This window comes from Gymnodraco acuticeps, unplaced genomic scaffold (assembly GCF_902827175.1).
Source record: "Gymnodraco acuticeps unplaced genomic scaffold, fGymAcu1.1, whole genome shotgun sequence".
NCBI classification, from domain to species: domain Eukaryota; kingdom Metazoa; phylum Chordata; class Actinopteri; order Perciformes; family Bathydraconidae; genus Gymnodraco; species Gymnodraco acuticeps.
In genome coordinates this window covers 497,755-515,950 of record NW_022990279.1, presented here as the reverse complement: position 1 = coordinate 515,950, position 18,196 = coordinate 497,755, and the positions used below count along the sequence as shown (strand labels likewise).

Genomic DNA, 18,196 nt, shown 5'->3' with positions numbered 1-18,196 from the left:
TTAGGTTCAACCCGCAGCAGTTTTGCTTTACTGCCCCTTACAGGCTGTATGTGGGACTACTAGATATATAGACAGATATATAGACAGATGGATAGATCGATACATGTTTTGGCTCAGTAATTGTTTTATTTTACCTTATCTATGTGCAATCACTCATACTATTCTTCATACTTGCATTAAGCAGCTCATCCATGCTGTGCGTACACTAACACAATCAACATGATTTAACATAGATATATAATGTACATTTAAAGTACATTTTAGAATACCTGAAGACATAACATGTTACTCCCAGGCATTGATCCTGGCCCCCCCACATGTAACACCAAATGCTTAGACCTCAATGCCACCATAATATAATTTAACTTTGAACGCACAACGATCGTGCTGTGAAGATTTGTTGGTGAATTTGTACCTTTACCTTTTTAACGCAGAGTCGACCACCATACTTTGCTTGGTAGCCTTGTATGTGATACGACAACATTTAGAACAAATTTACTTTCAATTCCTCAAAAAAGTGTGTATTTATTTATATGTTTGGCTTATGTTATTTGATTCCACGTGCAATCCATCTCCTGTCTTCCTCCTGTGTGAATTAGTTGTTCTGTTCTCATATGTCCCAACCATAGACTGTATGGTCCCAACGCACAGAAAACTACAACACCCAGCATGCCCATACGGCGCGCTGATTGGCCAGACTTAAACGAGGGTTTACGTGGCACTGCTGTGTCCGCGCATGCGCAGTCTCTCTCTCTCTGCTGTGATGGTGTCTGTCAGGATGCGGTCGTGTGTGTTGTCGGTTTTACTCCTGAACGTTTTCTACAGCGTCGTCTCCTCTTTGTACTTCCACATCGGAGAGACCGAGAAGAAATGCTTCATCGAGGAGATCCCGGACGAGACGATGATTATCGGTGAGTGAGGAGAGGAAGTCAACCGGTTAATGTGCTAATGCTAACTAGCTCACCAACTTGAGCTAATATTAGCTAGTCGGCTAACTGAGTTCACACACGGACCTGTAGTGCTGATGTGTTGATTTACAGCTCAGTATGTAGACACACATAGTCACTCACATTAGTTAATCAGACATTAAACACTACTTTTATACTTGCATCTTTCCTCCCGAGTTTAATCTTGATTGAAGCAGCATTTAAAGTCACATTTCAGTAGCTACATCTTTGTTTATGTATCTAAATATTCAGTTTGTACTTCTCTGGACTCACCCTAATCATCATGTAAGGACATTTTATATTTAATCACCATTTCAAAAACTAATGAAACTCATGTTTAGAACGAGAGTTCAATATGTTGGAGTCATGTTTCACAAAGTCAACAAGGGCTGCCTGGGAGATGTTAAGAAAGTACAACACTAAGATCATTTGTATTAAATAACTCCATCAGTATTGCAGGTTAGACTATTGGTGCTTTCAAAAAATACTTACACAATGAGAATTCTGACAAAGAATTGTAAGTAAAATGGATTCATTGACTGAGTAGGTAACCCTAACACTATTAGTATATTACAAATGTAAAACTATATCTAGCTTAATGTCATGTTGCAAAGCCCTCATGTCAACTCTTCTGGTGAAGAACAAGGTTATAAGTGACCAACCTCAGTTCACCTGTTTGTGCAAATAAAGCAACAGCTGTTCAAATGAAAGCACTTCAACAAGTTGCTTAATTATCTTGGGTTTACTTTTTATTTCAAATGGAGTCTGCGCAATGACGGCAAAGAAAGAGTAGAAGTTATTTAAGTTATTGAAGTAACCAAGAACCAAGATTCTCATTTATTTGTGTGGCTCTTAAAAGCACTTTGTATCCCCTAACTTTCCGTATATATACATGCTCATAAAACTTTGTAAAAGAAAGTGCATATTTATTATTGAAAAATGTACAAACGGGCCAAATCATGACACAGCTGTCTCACTTTGTATACCTATCACACTGAGTACACTTACCCTTATAATATATATACACTTACCCTTATAATAAGGCAGAATGTACAATTAAGCAGTCCACAGTATAATATATATGTGGACTGTAAAAAGGGAATATGTTTCTGCCCCTCCACTGAGACAGTCACACTACTGTTGAAGAGATGCCATTTGCAATATACACTTTTTTTATTCCAACATACTATTAATGTTGTCACCTGGTGCTACCTCATAATGTTACATGTTCGCTTATTTAAGTTAAGTTTAAGAAGTTTTAGTATGCTTCTACTTATTTCTGTTCCCTGGATTTGTACCTGTCTGAAAATGAGCTGATCAGATTTTGGCCACTTTATGTCATAACGATGTGTTGTCTTGTGTAACCATTAGCCAATCAGCAACCAAGGTAACCCCCCCCCCCCCCCCCCCCCCCTTATCACCTGAATCTCCTCTAGAGCTCCATTGAGTTCTTTGTAACCAAATGTCTCTCAGAGGGGCGTGGGGAGGGGCTCCTTATTTTCATCTAAAGTAACAGACAGAGAATCAGCACTTTGGAAACAGAGGGGATTATGGGTAATGCTGCAATGATCTGTTTGGTGTTTCAGCCAATCAGAGACAGGCTCTGGATATATCTGAGACCTGTGATATATTGATGAAAGACAGTATAATAGGGGAACTTTTAAACATTAGTCCATTCGTAAAATAGTCCTCCTCCATGAACCCCAGACCTCTCCCTGTGCTTCCAGGTAACTACCGCACTCAGCTGTACGACAAACAGCGGGAGGAGTATCTTCCGGCCACGCAGGGCCTCGGGATGTTCGTGGAGGTCAAAGATCCCGACGACAAGGTGACAAACATAATGTTAGAAAAATCTCACTTGTCACCAACTTCAGCTTGAATCTCAGGATCCATGTATCTGTGATCCTCTCCAGAATGGAAGGAGTCATCACATACAGAGCATCAAGTAGTTCCTGAACAGTGTCCTTCACATGCTGATATCTGTTATGGAAATAATTATCATAGACGCCAATTAGTAACATACAGGACAAACCTTGATGTCTGTTTACCTTCTTTAAGGACACAGGCTGCTTAGCCAATAATGTTATTGTTCCCATTCTGTGACCGGTCAATACTGGGTCACAGATGGTCTGTGTTGTGGGTACACTGGGACACTTCCTTCTCTGTATTTGTGGACTCCAAGGTAAAATCTTCGAGGTCATAAGTGTCCGACGCAAGTAGCTCAGTGTTCCCACACTGTTTAGGCTATCTTCTCAAATATGTTGTTTACTCTCTGCGAAACCAGTTAGATGGGCTGGCAAGAGAGAGGCTCTCCAGAATTGACGTGGCAACTCTACCGTGGAGTCAGAACCTCTGACTCTTGGACTTGTGATGTGAATACTCTGGTACCAACTCCAAATAAATCACAGTGGTTTGACATCAAAGCTCCGACTCTTCCCGTGTCTCCTTCCTGAGTCGGTGACTCCATTGCATGCTACACAGAAGTTTCCTCTACAATATCCAAGAGAGGGAGTCACACAGTCACAAGATGGAGGAATAGAAAGCAGTATTCAATGTTTACTTCAGATTAGCTCCACGTCAGAAATGAGCATGCTTGATGTCTCTCTCCATAGAGGCTGAATCATCATGTTAATCACATAGCTATCATATGCCTCAAACAGTCCTGATGCTCTTCTAGGTAATCACACATCCTGTCATGTTCACAGCTACAGTTGGGATACCTTTGTTATCAAGTTACTCTCATGTTGGAAGAGGACGTTCAGTGTTTTCCCAACATGAAGCACACTCCTGCTCTCTGCTGCACTTTCTCAATGCATTGCGATGCATTTGAACCTGTCACCTGATTGTGTGTTGAATTTGCACTATCCTCCTTTTAATACACAATTTCATAGTTTAATCTAAATGTATTTTGTATATGTCTACTCTATGTCTCTTAGTGGTGACTGTATTCTGTGTGATATACATGTTCTGTGAAATGTCTATGTGAAGCACCTTGGACTGCACTTGTTGTACGAAAGGTGCTATACAAATACAGATTATTAATCGTGTGTGTGTGTGTGTGTGTGTGTGTGTCAGGTGATCCTGTCGCGGCAGTACGGCTCAGAGGGCCGCTTCACCTTCACCTCTCACACACCTGGAGAGCATCAGATCTGCCTTCACTCCAACTCCTCCAAGTTCGCTCTGTTCGCCGGAGGCATGCTGGTGAGGAGACTCCAGAGCTGATTTAAATATAGTTTCTGTAGAAGCACGTTAAAAACTAGTCATTCAAACTAGCTGCACCTTCACCAGCTTTGAGAACACTTTCATGATCAATCATTATAAAACATATCATATATATTATTCTGAAATGGACCAATCTGCACAACGACTACTTTTACTGTCGCTACTTTCACTATATTTTGATGAGAATACTTTTCTACTTTCACTTGAGGAACATTTTGAATGCAGGACTTTTACTGAAACAGAGTATTCCTACACTCTGGTACTTCTACTTTTACTCAAGTACACGATCTGAGTACTTCTACTTTTACTCAAGTACAAGACCTGAGTACTTCTACTTTTACTCAAGTACCAGATCTGAGTACTTCTACTTTTACTCAAGTACAAGATCTGAGTACTTCTACTTTTACTCAAGTACAAGGTCTGAGTACTTCTACTTTTACTCAAGTACCAGATCTGAGTACTTCTACTTTTACTCAAGTACAAGACCTGAGTACTTCTACTTTTACTCAAGTACAAGGTCTGAGTACTTCTACTTTTACTCAAGTACACGATCTGAGTACTTCTACTTTTACTCAAGTACAAGGTCTGAGTACTTCTACTTTTACTCAAGTACCAGATCTGAGTACTTCTACTTTTACTCAAGTACAAGACCTGAGTACTTCTACTTTTACTCAAGTACAAGGTCTGAGTACTTCTACTTTTACTCAAGTACCAGATCTGAGTACTTCTACTTTTACTCAAGTACAAGATCTGAGTACTTCTACTTTTACTCAAGTACAAGGTCTGAGTACTTCTACTTTTACTCAAGTACACGATCTGAGTACTTCTACTTTTACTCAAGTACAAGACCTGAGTACTTCTACTTTTACTCAAGTACCAGATCTGAGTACTTCTACTTTTACTCAAGTACAAGATCTGAGTACTTCTACTTTTACTCAAGTACAAGGTCTGAGTACTTCTACTTTTACTCAAGTACCAGATCTGAGTACTTCTACTTTTACTCAAGTACAAGGTCTGAGTACTTCTACTTTTACTACAAGATCTGAGTACTTCTACTTTTACTCAAGTACAACAGTGCAACACAATAAAACGGTTAAAAATATTGCAAGTAAATACAAATAAACTAGAATAGAAATAGTGCAAGTAGAGTCTACAAGTAATTGGAATATGATATATTAGATAAATAATTTGTAAGTTGCGAACAGATGTTATGGATGTTGTTTCAACAGCTATTGTCATACTGATATTTTGTACAAACTAAAGTCCACTGAGACAAATGTAACATTTGTGATATTGGGCTATAAAAATAAACATTGATTGATTGAACAGCTCAGGTGTTTATCAGTCTTATGGCCTGTGGGGTGAACGGTCCCTGAGTCTGGTGGTTTTAGACCTGCAGCAGACAGAACCGTTAGTTTTGTGACTCCTTGCTGCCCCTCTCTAAATGCTCGTTGTGTTGCAGAGGGTTCACCTGGACATCCAGGTGGGGGAACACGCCAACAACTACGCTGAGATCGCTGCTAAAGACAAGCTGACGGAGCTGCAGCTGAGAGTCAGACAGCTGGTGGAGCAGGTGGACCAGATCCAGAAGGAGCAGAACTACCAGAGGGTCAGTGTTAGGAAAATCTCACTGGTCTCCGGCTTGAGCTTCAACCTCAGGATCCATGTATCTGTGCTCTCCAGAATGGAAGGAGTCATCACATACAGAGCATCAACTAGTTCCTGAACAGTGTCCTTCACATGCTGATATCCAAGAGAGGGAGTTACACAGTCACAAGATGGAGGAATAGAAAGCAGTATTCAATGTTTACTTCAGATTAGCTCCACGTCAGAAATGAGCATGCTTGATGTCTCTCTCCATAGAGGCTGAATCATCATGTTAATCACATAGCTATCATATGCCTCAAACAGTCCTGATGCTCTTCTAGGTAATCACACATCCTGTTATGTTCACAGCTCCAGTTGAGATACCTTTGTTATCATGTTATGGTGCATTTCCACTGCAGCGGGGTAGCCCCGTTTAAGCGTCCCTAAGCGTCCTCGCTCAGGCCTCGGGCTGCCTCGCTGGCCGTCCGAGGCCGTGGCGCATTTCCATTACAGTTTAGGACCTGGGGTAGCAACGCAGTGTAGGCGGGGCGTTCGGCTTTGTTTTTGTTCACATTTCGAGTTGTTCCGTCAAGCTCCCGCTGGATTTGATCATCCCCAATGAGATGTAGGAACGTCGTCACCTCCTCGGTCGACCACGGTGTGCTTTTCTTTGACGTTGCCATTTTTGTAGCTCCTCCGTTTACAAAATGCTGTGTATAAAAATGCTGCAAGCTTGCTTCTAAATATATTTGCGACGCTAGGGATGAAGTCGCGCGCGATCTTGTGACGATTCTCTCTGACCAATCAGCAGTCGAGAGTGTTGACGTCACTAGTTCAGCCCTGGCCTGGCCTGATAGAACCACGATTTTATGGGGCCGGAAAAAGAGGGAAAAAGTACCCGCTAGCCGGTACTAGGCTATATGGAAAGGCCACCAAAAACTGGCCTGGCCGCTTGAGGACGATTAAGGACGCTTAAACGGGGCTACCCGCTGCAGTGGAAATGCGCCATTACTCTCACGTTGGAAGAGGACATTCAGTATTTTCACAACAGTCAGTACCAGTACTAAAGCATGGTAGTTAAAGGGACATCCAACATGGGACACAGAAGGAGGGACAGGAGTTGTTTAAGACGTTTGAACTCCATTTGAAAGTGAATATTTTTAGATTATTACGCATAATACTACTACATTAACATTATTACTTATACATACTTATAGGTATACATACTAGAGGTGGGAGTAAGTCAGGGGTGTCCACACTTTTTTCACAGAGGGCCACGCACAGAAAAATATACGAAAGGCCGGGCCGCTCACTAGAGGTATACTGCCTCATTAGTTCAGTTAGAAAATCAATCAAATGTAGGTCAATGATGCTTGATACTTGAACATGCTTTAAGAAACCCAACAGCCTAAATCCCAGCTCTCCAGAGGGTTTACTTTATTTAGTTATAAGACGTGTTGGCAGCTCGTCCCTTAAAACAGAAGCTTCAGATTGATTATAAAAAGAGGAAATATGAAGGGTAGATTTCAAGCTTGTTATGGAAATAAGGCTTTTTCTAATCAACTAAGATTTGTTTGACATTTTCCCCAACTTTAATTGACAGAATTTATTTGAAAAGTGGGTTTTTTAACACATGAATACTGTCTAATATATTGTGTGTGTGTCCTCAGTACCGTGAGGAGCGTTTCCGGCAGACGAGTGAGAGCACGAACCAGCGCGTCCTCTGGTGGTCCATCGTCCAGACCCTCATCCTCGTGGCCATCGGCATCTGGCAGATGAGACACCTCAAGAGCTTCTTCGAGGCCAAGAAACTGGTGTAGACTTGTGACTGTGTGTGTGTGTGTGTGTGTGTGTGTGTGAGAGAGAGAGAGAGAGAGAGAGTGTGAGAAAGAGTGTGTGTTTGTTTGGTCTCAACTGATTGAAGAAGTGCTGAGAAGAAAAACTGCAAAGAAGATGGGACGCAGGTGGAAATCCAGCTGCGCGAAAAAACATCCTTAGATAATAATTATAATAATATTAATAATTATACAATGTATTTATGTAGACGTCTTTCAACGGAGTTGCTTTCACACAAAACATTTCATACCCAGAATAACCTTTCACTAAAAAGGCAGAAACTTAACATAGACAAACAAACATGAAAGCAGTTCTGCAAAAGGTTTTTCAAAGTGATTTTATTTTAAATAATTGCAGCCCTGATTTTACGTAGGCAGAGATTATTAATATTATTATCATCATTACTGGGTTTTGTTGTTCCCGTTGTTCTTGCTGTAGACTATCAGGGCAAAATGTGACGACTGTATTTATTTAGTTCTGCTTCTCTTTCGTCAGAGTTAAACCCGTCAGTGGAGTTTTGAAAACCTTCTTTCTGTCTCCTCTCTGTGAGGACGGCGTCACGTGTTACTGGCCAACGAGAGATTCCATTTTAAGCAAATTATAATCTGGATTCAAGTCATTTAATTTCTATTTTTGGGCAGGAATGTAACGTGGATATGTTGCAACTGAACTAATCAGTACTGTTGCTTCAGAGCGACTTCCCCCTCATGATTGATCTTCTCGCTTGTCGTGTTTTGTCTGCGAGAACACAGGAAGTGGCAGACATCACATGTAGTGAAACGAGCTTTTAATCGTGCTGGATCGTAGCTTTTTTTTTTATCTGCCTCATTGCCACATATCAGGTTTAATCTCCGTCTGATTCAGATTAAAACCGACGGTGTTTCTCGACCAAAATCGAGCTTTTTGAGATGGAAAACGTTGACGTGAACGCATCAGATGTTGCATCAAAAACGTAAATTATTCGAAAAGAACGATTTTTGAATGATCACATGATCTTAACCTCAAGGTGTTTGAACTTCTTTTAACCCTATAATACAATCATTAAATCATTCAGCTTCCGTTCTGAATCTGAGGAGTAAGAAATGTCCCCCCATCTTTCAGATTTAAAACACATTTTTGAGAAATACTAAAAGTGTTTCCCTCCTCAGCCTTCAAGATTGACATCCTTGTGTTATTGTTTTCTTCCTCTCTGGTGGTTTGTGTGAGTTTTATGTTGCTGGTAGTTTTCAGAAATGTTTTCCGGGGTTAGAATAAAGACTTTGGAGGAGGGCTTTGGTTTTATTTTATTTTTAGGGAGATTTTTGTCCATGTGAAATCTGTCTGGAATTGCACTCAAAAATAAAGTTTGTCACATTTGTTCAAAGGCCTGATTGTTTCTTTCTTGTAATATTCCTCATTTAAACATTAATGTCACTCTAGGAGGTTTTCAAATGCTGTAACTATTTTCTTTATAGGGCGGATCATTCGACAGAGGCAATGAAACTTAAAGGTGGGGTAGGTAAGTTTGAGAAACCTACTCAAGATACACTTTTTGTTATATTCCATGGAATGCTCTCAACATCCCGATAGCAATGAAAATCTGAAGTGCTTTGACAAAAAGTCCATAACAAATTTCATCTGTAAAAAGCACGACCAATCATCTGAGCCGGCTAAAGTAACTGGATGGCCTACCTGCCTGTCAGCCTTCCATCTGTGCACAAACGTATCTCGTGCCCTCATTGGTCATGTGCACGTTCGTGTGTGTTGGAGGAGGGGCTCTGTAAGGAAGTAGCAGATTTCTTCTGCCCTAATGGCTGTGTATTTTCAAATTCTAGCGCACTCGAGCTGGTTTTTCCAAAATTACCTACCCCACCTTTAAGATAAGAAGCAGCTTTTTACGGCGCGCCATGCATGGAGCCGCCTTGAGGGGGTTTCCCGAAATTAAAGGGTGTTTCATGTTGTAGTTGCTGTGGACCTTCTTTATCTACCTTCTTTGGGGGCCCCAAGCAGTTGCCTGCCTTGCCTGTTCGCAAGCGGCGCCCCTGACACAGACCCATAAAGTTAAGTAGCAATACTACACTGTACAAATACATCTATAAAAATAAAGCAGTAAAATCTCTAAATTAAGCATGTGAGTCTGAAAAAAATATGCAATAGCCTATGTAATTTTAAAGTCAAAACTATTCATAACATTTATTTGATAATTGTACGAAATGCACCAAAACAACATAACGGGACACTTCAGTGTTTCTTTATGCCAAATCTCTACATTATTACTAACACATTAATCCGTTAGCCACCTCAATATCTTTGCCTTTCATTTCCAGTGGTCTAATTATTATATTCTGGGATAAATATATTTAAAAAAACACATTAGATTGATGTATTCTTCATATATGTGTGGGTAGTAAATCGGAGTAAACTCCCGTCCACACGGCGGCGTGCGTTCCCATTCACTTTGAATGGGGTGACGTCACGCTTTGCCGAACTGCATTGTGCTTCCGTCGCTTCGCTGTGCTCACGTTGCTCGCTTCAAAAGTTCAACTTTTGAAGCTTCGAAGGAAGCGCCAGCCAATCAAATCCCGTGTATGCACATCTGAATACAAACGCCAGCCAATCAAACCGCGTGAATGCTGGGAGAGCCATCCCGCAGGTCATTTCCTCATGTTCCAAAAAATGGAGGAAAAAATAATTGTTGCGGTAGGGAATCACCCGGGTTTGTACGACCAGTCCATGTTTACCTACCGGGATACACACCGGAGGAACCAGGCATGGAGGGAGGTGGCAGAGACAGTGGGTCACACTGGTAGGTTTTTGCCTGTTTGGGGAGTTTATATCCAGTGTACTTCGTTTGAATGGACAGCTAGCAGGCATAGCAAGTATTTAGCCAGCATGGAATGTTGCATAAAATAGCACCATAGACCAGGGTTGCCAACTTTGGGTACCTGGCTGGAGTGAGATTTTGATATCATGGGTTTAATTACGCATATGCGCACTAAATGACTGCTATCGTGTCAGTAGCGGGACAATATTGGACACAGACTATAAAGGGCACAACGTTTCATTCAGTAATGAAAGTTAAACACATGTTTGTTTCCACTGTTTTATTGTGTGCCTGTCGCGATAAGCAATTAATTGACTTATCGTACGATAAATAAAAATGAACTCGATAAATTGCCATTTACATGAGGATGTGACTAGCAGTTTGAAAGGATGCACTTGAATTATTATTATATATTATCATTATGTCAGTGGTCTGAAATGGTCAAACAACGGTGCCGACAATATTATCGTTTATCGCAATCATTTCCGGGAAAATGTATCCAACAAAATGAATTATCGTGAGAGGCCTATACATGAAACACACACACACAAACAAATCTACAGACTTACTCCAAACTGCCAAATATATTAATTAACACACTCTCACTCTCATATACTCTTTGACTCTATTTTGGCCTAGTAGAACAATAAGCAGCAGACTTTTACTTTTTATCATTGCTACTGGATCTTAGATCTGCGCATGCGCAATACGGGTCGGCTCCCACTGCTCTGCTGTCTGTTAACGTTGTTAAGAGTGGTGGGGGCGGATCCACAGCTTGAGCAGCTGTCAACTCAACATTGTAAATAACCAACCAAAAACGATCACCGGTTCATCTTGTTTTTGGCGTGAGAATAGTTTGGGCGGCGTGAGAGCGTGAGACAGAGTGAAAGCGTGTGTCACGCCAGATGCGTGAGAGTTGGCAACCCTGCCATAGACATTAATGTCATAAATGTTCATCATATAAAGTGTGACATGTCAAACCTTTTATGCAAATGACAGTGATAAAGGGATTTGGTTTTCATTAATGGAGGAATCATTTAGTAAATTATTCAAGTAATTCAAGAAATTAACTTTATTATTTCATTTCATTAGAGGAAGGGTGCAGGACAAGGTGGAAGTCACTGAGGGACAGGTTCAGGAGGGAGACCACTAGGGATAAAGAAGCCAAAAGAAGCGGGGCAGCGTCGTCAGGGGAATATAAGCCCTGGCGTTTCACGGCAGTGATGGGTTTTTTAACCCCATTTATCACTGAACGTGAGACGTCCAGCAATGTCTCCCTGCAAACCCTGCCTCCATCCCCCTGTACTACTCCTGACCCTCAACTCTCCAGCCCGGTGCCAGAGGAAGAGAGCCAGCTAGGTGACAGTCAGCCAGCCAGCCACCCGACGCAGGGCAGACAGGACAAGAGGAGGAGAATGTTGAGGACCGGGGGAGAAGGAGAAGGGAGATGTCGTCCTTTGAGAACGGGTTGCTATCAGCCCTCGGTCCTCTCTCCATGCCACCACTTCGACTTCGACGAGGACGAGTATTTTTTCCGGAGCCTCTTGCCTTCAATGAGAAGGCTGTCAATAGCAAAGAGGGCAAGAGTCAGATTTGCTATTCACAAAGCTATTTTTGAGGCAGAGCTGGAGGAGGAAGAAAACTGATTTATCCTTTTTTTTTGTTGTTATTCACACATACTGATCCATACTACATGTTTTTACACTCATCACACACTTCACTCACAACATTACATAAATAAAAGGTATTTAAAGTATGTTATGGCTATACTGTGTCTTCACTTGTTCATGTCGTTTGTCAGTTGCAACATACCAGAAGCTTCATGTATGTCGATATATAATGTGCTGTCTTCTGTGTAATTGTTCATGTGAAAACTACGAGTGGTTTATCAGTAAAAACAGGGCTGAAGGAAAAAGGTTGTTAGTCATATCATAATATCAATTAAAGAAACATGTTTATTAGGAATGTTTGATTTTTAAATGGCTCATTTGGAATATTTGATTTGTAAAGAAGATATAGCTCTTAAAAGAGCTTTTGGTTTGGTGACACCACATTCTGCTGCCATGGCACTGCACCCTCCTCATTGAAATAGGAGCAGAAGGTCTCCCGCAGTTGGATGGATCTGTGTGTGGCATTGTTGGAGCCCATCCTCGGTGCATCACGCAGGGTTGGAGTAGCTGGAGCTTCATCCGTGGACTCCGCGATAGGTGTGCGTGATCTCCTTCCTATCGTCTTCCTGCGGAGGAAGTTGTGCAACACACAGGCGGCCTTCACACACAACTCTACTACCTCCGGGCTGGTGGTGATGACACGCCTGAACATTCTCCACTAAGATGAGAGGATGCCAAACGCACATTCAACCACCAACCTGGCCCGGCTGAGGCGGTAGTTGAACATGAATTTGCCGCAGCCTGGATCACCACGTGCTTCCCATCAATGGCACCAATACAATTTTTGGAAAGTTCCAGCGCTCCTGGAACTCAGCAGCGATGGCTCTCCAGTCCTCGGTCTGTGGTACCGGCATGGTCTCCTCAATCAGGGCGGTCCAGATGGCACCCGCAACCTCCCTGGCGATTACATTACATTAAGAATGCTAAACATATATTTATTTATATATACTGAGGATACCTTATGTTGGTGTACCTTGCATTACGTCAATTTTATACCCTTTCTTTAGTAGAATTGTATAAACTGGAAGGCTAACTATAATCAGCTCGCTGGTGATTTGCAGCTGGTGAACTGCGTCTTAGAAAAGATGAGATCTCAGACTGGCTTACCTGTACGTCAACCAAGTGGCAAATGTCATAGTAAGGATGGATGATAGGCTAACTTATTTTATTTAATTTTTTTCCAATGCCTTGCGATCTACCCACACTACGGTCGATCGCGATCGAAGTATTGGGCACCCCTGGGCTAGAGCTTGTACTGGCATCTGATTTGATTGGCTAGCGCTTCCGTCGACGCTTGAAAAGTTGAAAATGTCTCAATTTCGAAGCGAGCAACGGAGGCAAAGCGACGGAACCACACTGCAGTTCGGCAAAGCGTGACGTCACCCCATTCAAAGTGAATGGGAAGCGTCTCCGTTGAAGCACGTGACGCTGCAGTGTGGACGTACCGTAACAGTTATTAAGAACAGTACTTGTGTACACTAGTTATATTTTCAACATTCATTAATCTACCAAAAACAATCGAGTAACGTTCCTTCAATGTTATAAAAGTCACTTAACAAGGAATGTGGGATATATTTTCAATTTTAATAAAGAAAGAAATAAGTGTCTGGTTCCTAAAGTTAAATAAAACTCCTGATCCAGTTTTACTCACTGGTTGTTTGATATCTGAGGTTTTTCTTCTCAGACCCATTTTGTATTTATAATAAGAAAAATAGAGTTATCAAAAGCCCTTAAACTCCTTTAATTACAGGCACAATATGCAATAGGTTTATTTTGTATAGAATAAACAGTACAACTATTCACATGACCTGGAAGTTATTGAAGAAATATGATGTTTCCCATAAATAATACTAATACAACATATTTAAAGTATTAAAATGCAATAAAAAGAGGTGTGTCCTTTGCAGCCAGTGTAGCCCAGTACTGACATTGAATCATTATTCTAATGTTTCCATAATGATACAAATATAAAATATTATTATGAGAATCAAAATCTAATTAAAAGTGGTGTGTTCAACAAATGTAAGGCAATGTCACAGTTGTAAGTTTGTGTGTCTGGTAGTGGGTGTTTTTCTGTTCTCCTTGTCATGTTTTCCTCCCTGTATATTGTCTGGTCTCTTTTCCCCTGTCTTTTCATGTCTGTCGTTAGTTTCCCTGGTGTGTCTACATTCCTGATTGTTTTCACCTGTCACCCCCTTCTGTGTCTCCTGTGCTAATCAGCGTCAGTCCCGCCCCTGATTATTCCCACCTGTTACCCTGTGTTTAAATTCCCCTGTCTCCCAGTGTTCAGTGTCAGTTCATTTTTGTCTCTTGTCATGGTCAGGTCTATGCTCCTTGTACTCTTGAAAAGTTTTGATTCCTCACTACGTGAGTGCTTTCATTTTTTGTTCTCTATTGTTGTCATCTCGGCTAGAGATTTGATAGTTACCTTTTTTGTTGTTCAATGCTCTTTTGGAAAATAAAGTATCTGACAAATACTTTACCTCTGTCTCCCGGGTCTTGCAATTGGGTCCTACATCCTAAGTGTCTGAGTTCGTAACAGGCAAGGCAAGACACGTTTATTTATATATCACCTTTCAACACAAGGCAATTCAAAGTGCTTTACAAAAATGTAAGACATTAAGAAAATGGCATTTAAAATCAGTCATTCAAAAGCAAAGATAATAAAATCAACATTAAAAGACAAAATACATGATGTATGCTCAAGAGTGGATTTGTTTCACATTCACACGATTGGGAAGCTGTCGATGTATTAAAACGAACATTGTTCTTGTGTCATTGAAAAGTCATTTGTTGATGGTCCCTAAGTGAAAGCCTCGTTTCGCGGAGAACATAGAGCGAGAAAACTGACGCTCATCCAACCTGAAACTAACTTCACCGCGGTCTAATATTAGATAGATAGATAGATAGATATATTTATTGGTCCCAATTAGGGACATTTTAGTTGAGGGCTTAATTGAAGATGTGCAAGAGGAAATACATTCAAACATAAATCTAACATAATTAGCTTGCAGAACGTGTCTTTATGAGATCTCGCTTTGCAAAATGGTTTAGTCCACTTGCAGCACCGGGAGAAGAGGAGGAATAGGAGGAGGAAGAGGAGGAGGGGTTCAGGGACCAAATGATGCTGTCAGAGAGGAGGAGGAGGATCAGAAACACCGAGCTCTCCATCCCATGTGCTTGGCAGAGAAATAAAGGATAATGGGCTCGGATCCTGTCATGTGCTGCTAGAATAAACCTGAATAACGTCGCCTGGGTTTAAAGAAGGACCATAATAATAATCAATTTGATCTTTTCCTGAAAATGCTTCCCTGCTCTTCATCCGCGCAGATGGAGGGATGCGAGGAGCCGCACACACACACGGAGGTAAACCGATACGAAACATTAAGAAAGAGCTAATTTGTCTCCCCATATGCGATGTATTCGGCATACAAAGCATTATGAATGTGTCCGAATATTAATGCATGTGTTCCCGGCTAAAAAAGGAAAATGTTCACGGTGATATCAGCCGGTGTGATTCGCCGGCCGGCTTCTCCTGGAGGTTTTTTGTAGACATGAAAGAGCCGGACCCCTCCCTAAATCTGCTGCTCCTCTCGACATTCAAGCAGAGAGGAAGGATCTCACTTTATATTCATTCCGGGGATCTTAAAGGCGGTTTCATGGCAACGTTTCATGATTTCTAAATGGATTTGGGTGGTTTTAGAGAGAAATGTGCCTTTCAGTCTGAATTCTGGGTTAAATGTCTGATTGTATTCCCCTAATAATGAGAAGTAGCCTCAGGTTTGAACATGAGAACATCTCAGTAGAATAAAACAAAAAAAAACTTAATTATTCTATTCATCACTTGCCTCTAATCTAGCATTTCATGTAGTATTTTACCCTAAAATCAGTAAGAATATAGTGGAAATTGACCCCCAACTCCCTCTGGGGATGATGCCTTGCTTAATTAATCACCAAAGGAATTGTGTTATAGTAGCTTAGCCATTAGCTCCACCCTTTGACTTACAAGGAAAACCATTCAGTAACAATGACTTGCTCAATTATTGGAGTTAAACTGGGAGCTAAACCATTACAGTGTTTGATAATGCCTTGCTTTCCACATTGACCTACATTCATTTTGCGACACACCTACCCTATAGAAGTGTCCAATTGTGTCCAAATAAAGCTACCTATTTACTGGGAATTGATCCCCCAACCCTATAGGTGTGTTAATGCCTTGCTAATGTAGTTGACCTATAAAGCGGAATGGATCACTTGGTTCTTCTTGAGGCATTGTGGTGCAGGAATGAGTCCTAAACCTGGAAGTGAGTCAGCATTTTAGCACTTCCTGTTTCCTCATCAGGGTCTTTTTCTTGCAATTATCCAAAATCCAATGGAAAAGTCCTATTGATTTTTTGTTGAGGGAGCCCTTGGGATGCTAACGTTCATGAGAGCTTGGACCTAGACCTTTATGTTGACATGTTTGTAATTAATCTCTTATGAACTATATACAAATTAAGCATAAAATATATACAAAAGTACTGACAAGGTGGTTGATTAATCGCTTTATAGTTCAGTATCAAGTCCATTTACTGGCTAAAATGCGGAAATATGTGTCCAGTTTGAGGATTTTACAATGTTTGTCAGACAAAACAAGCAAGAAGTCACTAAAGAAACTGATATGTTATAGATTAAACATGAAAATAATCTTTGGTTTTGTGCTAATTGACCCAAAACCCTACATGTTTTTGAAAGACAGATGAAACCCTCTCTATATAAAACCTATTCCCTGCCCATCTGATTGAACAGAAGCTACATTAAAATGTTGGGTCCTGATGGAGGGCCGTCCCCCAGCTGGTGCATCAATCAAACAATGTGCCTCCTCCGACCTTTGTTAAAAGCTCAGCTGGTGCAAACACCCCCGACAGAAAAGAGGAATTAGTGCTGCTTATAATGAAGTGATCATGAGCAGCGGAGCTAAGCTGGCTTAACTAAACCAGGTTTTATTTGATCGTTTCTGTACATGCTGTTGTTTGTTGTTGGAAATAATATCAAACCACACTTCTAAATGGAAACATGAAATATCACAATATTTTTGATCAAACACTTCAACATATTGTAGTGTTGACAATTCATGTATTAAAAAAAAAGCTTATTTCATTTTCAGTATATATCAGTGTGTAGTGTCTCTACTTTAAAGAGTCCTCTCCTGCTGATGTTCATGTCTATATGTAGTGTCTCTACTTTAAAGAGTCCTCTCCTGCTGATGTTCAGGTGTATATCAGTATGTAGTGTCTCTACTTTAAAGAGTCCTCTCCTGCTGATGTTCATGTCTATATGTAGTGTCTCTACTTTAAAGAGTCCTCTCCTGCTGATGTTCAGGTGTATATCAGTATGTAGTGTCTCTACTTTAAAGAGTCCTCTCCTGCTGATGTTCAGGTGTATCAGTATGTAGTGTCTCTACTTTAAAGAGTCCTCTCCTGCTGATGTTCAGGTGTATATCAGTATGTAGTGCCTCTACTTTAAAGAGTCCTCTCCTGCTGATGTTCAGGTGTATATCAGTATGTAGTGTCTCTACTTTAAAGAGTCCTCTCCTGCTGATGTTCAGGTGTATATCAGTATGTAATGTCTCTACTTTAAAGAGTCCTCTCCTGCTGATGTTCAGGTGTATATCAGTATGTATTGTCTCTACTTTAAAGAGTCCTCTCCCTGCTGATGTTCAGGTGTATATCAGTATGTAGTGTCTCTAATTTAAAGAGTCCTCTCCTGCTGATGTTCAGGTCTATATGTAGTGTCTCTACTTTAAAGAGTCCCCTCCTGCTGATGTTCAGGTGTATCAGTATGTAGTGTCTCTACTTTAAAGAGTCCTCTCCTGCTGATGTTCAGGTGTATATCAGTATGTAGTGTCTCTACTTTAAAGAGTCCTCTCCTGCTGATGTTCAGGTGTATATCAGTATGTAGTGCCTCTACTTTAAAGAGTCCTCTCCTGCTGATGTTCAGGTGTATATCAGTATGTAGTGTCTCTACTTTAAAGAGTCCTCTCCTGCTGATGTTCAGGTGTATATCAGTATGTAGTGTCTCTACTTTAAAGAGTCCTCTCCTGCTGATGTTCAGGTGTATATCAGTATGTAGTGCCTCTACTTTAAAGAGTC

The 18,196-nt window shown here is 40.9% G+C and overlaps 3 protein-coding genes across 3 annotated transcripts in view; all 3 read left to right on the top strand.

Moving 5' to 3' along the window:
• The first annotated feature begins 729 nt into the window (after positions 1 to 729).
• Positions 730 to 8,959, top strand: LOC117549672 (transmembrane emp24 domain-containing protein 9-like). The gene is made up of 5 exons (XM_034221759.1): positions 730 to 911; positions 2,675 to 2,775; positions 4,023 to 4,148; positions 5,632 to 5,778; positions 7,427 to 8,959. Exons 1-5 carry the CDS (start codon positions 737 to 739, stop codon positions 7,574 to 7,576), a joined length of 699 nt encoding a protein of 232 aa, XP_034077650.1. The 5' UTR covers positions 730 to 736; the 3' UTR covers positions 7,577 to 8,959.
• A 1,119-nt stretch (positions 8,960 to 10,078) lies between these two features.
• LOC117549674 lies at positions 10,079 to 12,152 on the top strand. The gene is made up of 2 exons (XM_034221760.1): positions 10,079 to 10,377; positions 11,488 to 12,152. Exons 1-2 carry the CDS (start codon positions 10,236 to 10,238, stop codon positions 12,039 to 12,041), a joined length of 696 nt encoding a protein of 231 aa, XP_034077651.1. The 5' UTR covers positions 10,079 to 10,235; the 3' UTR covers positions 12,042 to 12,152.
• Positions 12,153 to 15,194: 3,042 nt separating this feature from the next.
• Positions 15,195 to 18,196, top strand: part of shtn3 (shootin 3) — a 46,412-nt gene continuing 43,410 nt past the window's right edge. Inside the window, exon 1 of the mRNA XM_034221766.1 lies at positions 15,195 to 15,431. Coding sequence (XP_034077657.1) covers positions 15,369 to 15,431 — 63 coding nt within the window. The 5' untranslated portion in view covers positions 15,195 to 15,368. The remainder of the gene's footprint in view (positions 15,432 to 18,196) is intronic.

What these genes read in the sequence shown, in the direction of transcription:
- LOC117549672 (XM_034221759.1), top strand. Translation starts at nt 737, where the DNA reads ATGCGCAGTCTCTCTCTCTCTGCTGTGATGGTGTCTGTCAGGATGCGG. An exon ending in GGACGAGACGATGATTATCG is followed by an intron (nt 912 to 2,674) that starts GTGAGTGAGGAG and finishes CTGTGCTTCCAG; the next exon opens with GTAACTACCGCACTCAGCTG. An exon ending in TCAAAGATCCCGACGACAAG is followed by an intron (nt 2,776 to 4,022) that starts GTGACAAACATA and finishes TGTGTGTGTCAG; the next exon opens with GTGATCCTGTCGCGGCAGTA.
- LOC117549674 (XM_034221760.1), top strand. Translation starts at nt 10,236, where the DNA reads ATGTTCCAAAAAATGGAGGAAAAAATAATTGTTGCGGTAGGGAATCAC. An exon ending in AGAGACAGTGGGTCACACTG is followed by an intron (nt 10,378 to 11,487) that starts GTAGGTTTTTGC and finishes TCATTTCATTAG; the next exon opens with AGGAAGGGTGCAGGACAAGG.